The sequence below is a fragment of the Arachis duranensis genome, chromosome 9, assembly GCF_000817695.3.
Source record: "Arachis duranensis cultivar V14167 chromosome 9, aradu.V14167.gnm2.J7QH, whole genome shotgun sequence".
Taxonomy (NCBI): Eukaryota; Viridiplantae; Streptophyta; class Magnoliopsida; order Fabales; family Fabaceae; genus Arachis; species Arachis duranensis.
Genome location: NC_029780.3, coordinates 118,722,640 through 118,729,711, shown reverse-complemented (window position 1 = coordinate 118,729,711; position 7,072 = coordinate 118,722,640). Strand labels below are relative to the sequence as shown.

Genomic DNA, 7,072 nt, shown 5'->3' with positions numbered 1-7,072 from the left:
TTCGCCGTAGCACCCTACCGCACCGACGACATTGACACTTCTCTCTCTAGTCTGCTTCGTCGCACTTCATGTCGCGCTGGCTTTCCAAAAATGGCGACGGCGAACACTTTCCCTTTGTTAGATGACGACATCGAGGACCCTTTACAGAAAATCGCCGCGGAGGCACTGGCGTCTCCACCCGAGAAGTGTTCAGCTGCGGTGGCTCAGCAGCAGAAGCAGCAAACTCAGTTGCCTTCTCAGGTTGGTGAGCATTCTATTTTGATTGATTCATTGGTTTATTCCTTTTTTTACTTCTCTTTTTGTGTTGTTTGATTTAATTTTTCATATTTTTTTTTGGTTTTTGTTGAAACTGTTGGGCTTTTCATTTGACATGTTGGCTTTTATTAATGGGTTTCAATAGTGAACTCAGATTTATATGTTCGGTGTTTTTTTTGGTTGTCGTTCTATATAAATTCATAAATTGCCGCCAATGAGCCATAGCTCACACGGCATTCCGCCCCTTCCCTATCTCAAAGGTCTCGGGTTCGAGTTCTACCAGCTGCAACTGAGAAGAAAAAATTGGTAAGTATGTGCGGAGTGTGTGGGTGTATATTGTGTACCAAAAATTTAGGGTTGTCCAATTGATTGGGGTACCTAGGATTGGAGGTTGTCTAATCCACCGACCAAAAAAAAAATTTCATAAATAAGAAAGATCTCCGGATGATCATGAACCCTGAAACTGTTTTTAATAACGAAAATGTTTGGTAGTAAAAAAAAAATCAGCAAAAAACAGTCATAACTTACCTTATTTAGCATTCATTAATTGTTACGACAATTAATGAATGCTAAATAAGATAAATTCTTGCTGTTTTTTTATGAGGCCTGTTACACATACAAGTCTTTTTGACTTACAAGTCTTACAAGTTGGCACAAGCCCAACAAAAAACACGCATTACACTCCCACATTCAAGAGTAAATAAATAAACGCACGTTATTCAACCACTTCCTGTTTCCAAAGCGCGCTACTCACCATGCATTATAAACGACTCTTCTTCTTCTTCCTCCATGAAAACGAGTTTCTTGCCAAATTTGAAGATAATGGAACTTTAGAAATACACCCAAACGATTACAAAAATACACTCAAACGATTACAGAAATACACTCAAAAGATTACAGAAATACACCTAAACGGTTACAGGAATTCACCCAAACGATTATAGAAATACACCCAAAGGATTACAGAAATACACCCAAAGAATTACAAAACTACACCCAAAGGATTTAAGAAATATACCCAAAATTCGTTGAAGTACAAATTATGCATCATTCAGAACTCTTTCTTTCTCCTCCTCATCTTCTGGTGCTTCTTCTTCTTCAAAAACGATTTCAGAGTTTGATGTCAAAAAATAATGGAAATCGAGAATAACGAAGAAAGAAAACAGAGAGAAAAGCACGTAAATGAAGAAGGAAAAAGAGAAGGCAAGAAACAAAAGAAAAGAAGAAGAAGAAGAAGAAGAAGAAGAAGAAGAGGAAAAGGAATAAGAACGTGCAGCAAGAAGAAGAAGAATGTGCAGTAACGGTTGAAGAAGGAGAAAGAGAAGGCAAGAAACGAAAGAAAAGAAGAAGAAGAGGAGGAAGAGGAAGAAGAATGTGCAGTGAAAACGTGCAGTAACGGTTGAAGAAGGAGAAAGAGAAGGCAAGAAACGAAAGAAAAGAAGAAGAAGATGAAGAGGAAGAAAACGTGCAGGAAGAAGAAGAAGGAGGTGCACTTGTAAAGACTTGTATAAAAAAACACTTGTATGTAAAGAATTTATCTTTTTTTTATCTCCCTAGTATTACCCAATACTTTAATCAAATCTGTAACTTAAAACTTAAAAGTGTTATACACGCTGCTTCTCCTAATTGATCAATCTTTCTTTGGAGATTAAAGAAACGTGCCTTCATTGTATATAAATGCATACTTTTTTCTTTTAAATTCTTAGTTAAAACGCGACAAATTTTAGAGCTCTAGCAGCAACTAAAAGAGAAGCATGTGCATAAAACACAATGATCTTGAAACATAATAAAACCTATATACACTCCATATGCAAACACTACAATTGCTTCCCAAATAAAGAATTAATTAGGTCTCTTCAAGCCTTTTACTCTTTTGTGATACCAAAACATGAGTTTGACTCTAGCGTTGCAAACGCTATGCGTAGCTTAAAAAAAAAAAAAAAAAAAAAGAAAGAAAGAAAGAAAGAAGAAGAAGAAGATGAAAGAAGTGAAGTTTTTTTGGAAGAAAAGTTCAACTTCTTTCTCTATAATAATAGTATTTTGTGTAAGGAAATTTGAAATAACTATGCATTGAACTTCAATGCGGAAGTAACAGAAATTATTGTTATAGAAGCCTTTTATATTTATTAAAGGAAAAGTATATGGAATCAAGAGATTATTAGTCAAAAACTAAACAAAACCACATTAATTTATATTAACAATTAATTTTAAATTTTTTAAATTCAATTTAAAAAAATTTAAATTAATTAAGTAAACCTAATTAAAACCTATAAAAGCCTTCTTCTTCTCTTTCACATTAACCTATCCACCTCCAACAATCACATACACAGACCTCTCTCTCACTAATGCTACTAGAAGCGCCGGCGACTTCTATGCTCTTCGCGACGCCCTCAATAAGCGCATCCAAGACAACTGCTTCAGCATGAAGTCCACCTTCAACTTCGTCACTGACAAAACCTTCTCCTTTTCCCTCCTCAACCACCTCCTTCAAACCCTATCCTTCTTCAACTGCGGCGTCACTCGCAAGAACGCGTTCAATTCCCTCATCACGCACCTCTGTAAGCTCCAGTGCGTCGATGACGCGCTCCACGTTTCGATTGGGAGGGAGAGAGAGCGATTGGAAGCAAACGTGACAGGGAGGATGAGAGGGAGAGATGAGGCACCTCGGATAGGGGATGGCGCTGGAGCAGCCTGTCCCCATGAATATCAATACCGATTCCGAGGAGGAGCCACCACTCTCTGACACAGTTGCCGCCATGCTTCAATTAAATCAAAAAAGATTGAAGAAAGATGAAATAATTGAGTTTCATTGATCTTTAAACACTTGATTAGGTGTTCTGTGTTCAATCCAAGTAGCAAGTGTATAGGAAAAATGTTGACTTTGATTTGTAGAGTTCAATTGATAGTAATCTAAGGATGGGCTTTTGCTTTTTTATTTTTATTTTGTTTTTAGTGTTTTTTATTTTTAAATTTTATAAAAAAAGTGAAAATAATAAAATTTTATTTTTTATTTTTATTTCATGTTTTTTTTGTTGCAGATGTTGCTCTCTGCGTTTTGCGATATTAGGTGCCGTTTTAATGATTAAAGAGACTGCAAACTGCACAATTACAGAATTATAAAAAAAACATTCATTTAATATGAAAAAAATATCCTAATACTTAACAAAAGAAACATCCAATTATATTTTAGCAAAAATAATTAAATATCTATAAAATTTAAAAAAAATTAAAATTTTTAAAGAAATAGAGACATTCACATTTGCAATACAAAAAAATTCGAAAAATATATAAAAGAACATCCATTTAGTATAAAAAAGAAACATTCTGATACTTAGCTGAAGAAACATCCATATATATTAACTCGTAGAGATTTTGAATTCACCCAAAGGTATTTGGCTGGTTTTTGACTAATACTCTTTTGATTCCCTAGCATTACTCTTTATTAAATTATAATCATAATTGTAATAGTATGTGACTTGAAGCAAGTAACGCTGAGATAAAGATGATTCTTGACCAAGATTGAGATGAATATAATTCTTGATCACAAGTATGGAAAGGTAGATAACAAGTTCTCTAATAATAGCAATTCCTAACCAACTAGATACCCTAAAACTGAATGCAGTTAAGCTAGGGATATTATATTAATTGATTTACAATTCTAATCCCATATTATACCTATATCCATTATAATAATCACAAGTTTAATTCGTTAGCGTAGCATTCTTTTATGATATTGAAGAGTTTGACTATATTGTTTAATTTGTTATTTGTTGATCTGTTTCAACTTTCTTCCATGTAGGTGACGACTGAGCAAGGTTCTGAAAACTGGACCAGATCGATCGGTTTGATCGGATTAATCGAAAACTGGTTATCTAGCCAGTCTGGTTGACTTCCAAAACCTCTCTGTAAAAAATCAGTTTAGGATTTAGGGTTTAGGACTTAGGGCTTAGGGTTTTAGGGCTTTAGGGATTTAGAAATTTAGGGGTTGGCACGCCTCCCAACATTTCAACTCGATCTTGAAGAGAATGTTTTTCTCTCATCTCCTCCAACCACACACGCTTAGGTCTATCACCTCCAACAATGAAACGAACCTACAATTCCAATTATCATCAGAAAGCAATGTGCAAACTCCTTGGGAATGCTGTGGCCTCTCAAAGAAGTTCTATAGGTACTTCACATATTTAACATCCCACTACAGCTTTAAAAAGCAGCATTTAGACTTTTACACAAAAGCAATATAACTTATACAAAGCAATAGGGCAAGAACCATAGAGAAATTGAACCAAACAAAAACATTGTAATTTGAAGTACAGCAGAGAAAGGTCAAACCATTCCCACAAGGGACCTTAGCATGGAATTACACTCAAAATATGTCATGCAAGAAAAATCAAAAATATTTTTCCTTTTTTTTTTCAATCATCTACTCACATTGGGATGCAGACGGCATACATCTGGAATAACTTCAACAAGCAAATCTGCTCCTTTGCGATAAACCAACCGGCTAATAACAACAATAACAATCTCCGAGCGGCTCGGCTGCACCACCGCTGGCTTGAACATTGCAGTGTCCACAGCATTAGGTATAACATAAATCTTCTCCGGGGGTAGCCCCGACCACAGCACTGTATTCTCCCTGCTCGTAGGCGAAACACATATGGCCTGACTCACATCAGCCAATGTAAACTGCAAGACCTTGTTCATATGTATGCTTCCAGCATCCGAAAATCCATACAGAGAATGATCCGTGAATACAACCCTGTACCCCATGGTTCTAGAATGCATGAGAGCTTCATGACAGAGAGTGGAAAATGCTTGATGTCCATGGACAATAGTGATTCTTTCTCGAATGAGAGTGGTTCTAATAATGGGGAGTGAGGGAAATAGGGTTAGGAATGAATTCTGCATAACAAAAGGCCTCCACGGAACATAGTAAACTTTCAAACCACCAGTCATGTATCTAACCCCAGATCGGTTTCCATATGCATGAGTTACAACCACTACCTGAATTAGATAATACTCGTATCATATATTTTTCTTTTAATTCATAGAAATTACGAAAAAGAAATTAACAGCATAAGCAGAAAATTATTTACTAACAAATTGATTGAATTACAGAGAATGTGATTATGACATTGTGGCCTAGCTTGAGTAAGCACTGAGAGAGATAATAGATGTGGTTCTCGACGCCACCAAAGTTGGGATTGAGAAAATCAGAGATCATCATGATTCTGTGCTTTTTTCTATCGATTGATTAACCTGCAAGGCCAGTCTTGACACTTGTTCATTGGGATTATTGGAGAAGACGCCTGAGACTAAAATTTGATTGGGAGAATTAGAGAAACAAAACACACGTGAAGAGAAGAGAAGATGAATAAGAAATAAGATTGTGAGTGAAGTGTCTCCCAGACCCAACCCAATCATAGAGTTTTTCATCCAACGGGGGATATAATTTATTTCATTTGGGCCTTGCTAGAAAATAAACACACGAGCCACCAGACCTGACACGTCGATCCATCTCTCTAGCGAATCTCGCCGGGAACAGCGCCTCGTCGAGACTTGCGGAGAACGCGAAGTCGAACGCACCGTCGATGAAGGGGGGCGAACTAGTGGCTGGTGCCGGCGGAGACGCAGGAAACCTTAGAAGAGAGGAGAAGCAGCGGTTGGAGGCAGAGGAAGAAGGTGAGGCTGCGGAGATCTAGGGTGAAAAATGAGGGTGTTTAACTTAATCTCCTCTCCTACATGTATATTTGTTGTGGAACTTTCATCCAGATGTCAGCCTCACAAATTTTAGGAATAAAGAAAAAGGAAAAGAAAAGGTAAACCACAGGGCTCCTTTTCTCTCTCTGGCATGCTTCCTCCCACTCTCTCTTTGATTTGCTCCGTTGCACTCCGAGCTGCGCCGGACTTCATGTCGCGCCGGCTTTCCAAAAATGGCGACGGCGAATACTTTCCATTTGTTAGATGACGACGCCGAGGACCCTTCACAAAAGATCACCGCGGCGGCACCAGCGTCTCCAACCGAGAAGGGTTCAGCTGCGGCGGCTCAACAGCAGAAGCAGCAAACTCAGTTGCCTTCTCAGGCTGGTGAGCATTCTATTTTGATTGATTCATGGGTTTATTCCTTTTTTCTCTTCTCTTTTTGTGTTGTTTGATTTAATTTTTCAATTTTTTTTGTTTTTGTTGAAACAGTTGGGCTTTTCATTTGACATGTTGGCTTTTATTGATGGGTTTCAATAGTGAACTCAGATTTATATGTTCGGTATTTTTTTTTTTGCCGTTCTATATAAATTCATAAATTGCCACCAATGATCCATAACTCACACGGCATTCCGCCCCCTCCCTATCTCAAAGGTGTCGAGTTTAGGGTTTAGGGTTTAGGGTTTAGGATTTAGGGTCTAGGGGTTAGGGTCTAGGGTCCTAGGGTCTAGGGGCTTAAGGGCCTAGGGGCTTAGGGTCTAGGGTGTAGGGTTTAGGATTTAGAGTTTAGGGTTTAGGGTTTAGGAGTTAGGGGTTAGGGGTTTAGGGGTTTAGGGGTTTTAGACCCAAACCAACTACTAGAGAGAGTCATTGGTTTAGTTTGGGTTGGACCTGATTACCCATTCATTTCAGAACCAATTTAACTGGTTTTGGTTCGGATTTGGACGGGTAATCGGTTACCCGCGATACGTGTTCAACCCTACCAAACTTTCAATTTCAACCCCTAATCTCTAGTTCTCAAATTCTAAATGCTAAACCCTAAAGTGTTTTAATTTTTTAAAAAAATAAGATAAATATATTTTATTATATTCAAACTAATCTTTAAAAATTTTTATAAATA

At 37.4% G+C, this 7,072-nt stretch overlaps 1 protein-coding gene and 1 pseudogene across 1 annotated transcript in view; both read right to left on the bottom strand.

The window, feature by feature from the left end:
- The window catches only part of LOC107467947 (phosphatidylinositol N-acetylglucosaminyltransferase subunit A), an 8,638-nt gene extending 3,184 nt beyond the window's left edge, over positions 1-5,454 (bottom strand). Inside the window, exons 1-2 of the mRNA XM_052253943.1 lie at positions 5,387-5,454; positions 4,684-5,256 (exon numbers count right to left, since the gene is read on the bottom strand). Of these exons, the coding sequence (XP_052109903.1) occupies positions 4,684-5,208 (525 nt within the window). The 5' untranslated portion in view covers positions 5,209-5,256; positions 5,387-5,454. The remainder of the gene's footprint in view (positions 1-4,683; positions 5,257-5,386) is intronic.
- Positions 1-5,848, bottom strand: part of LOC127741471 (phosphatidylinositol N-acetylglucosaminyltransferase subunit A-like) — a 7,677-nt pseudogene extending 1,829 nt beyond the window's left edge.
- Between the last annotated feature and the right edge of the window lie 1,224 nt (positions 5,849-7,072).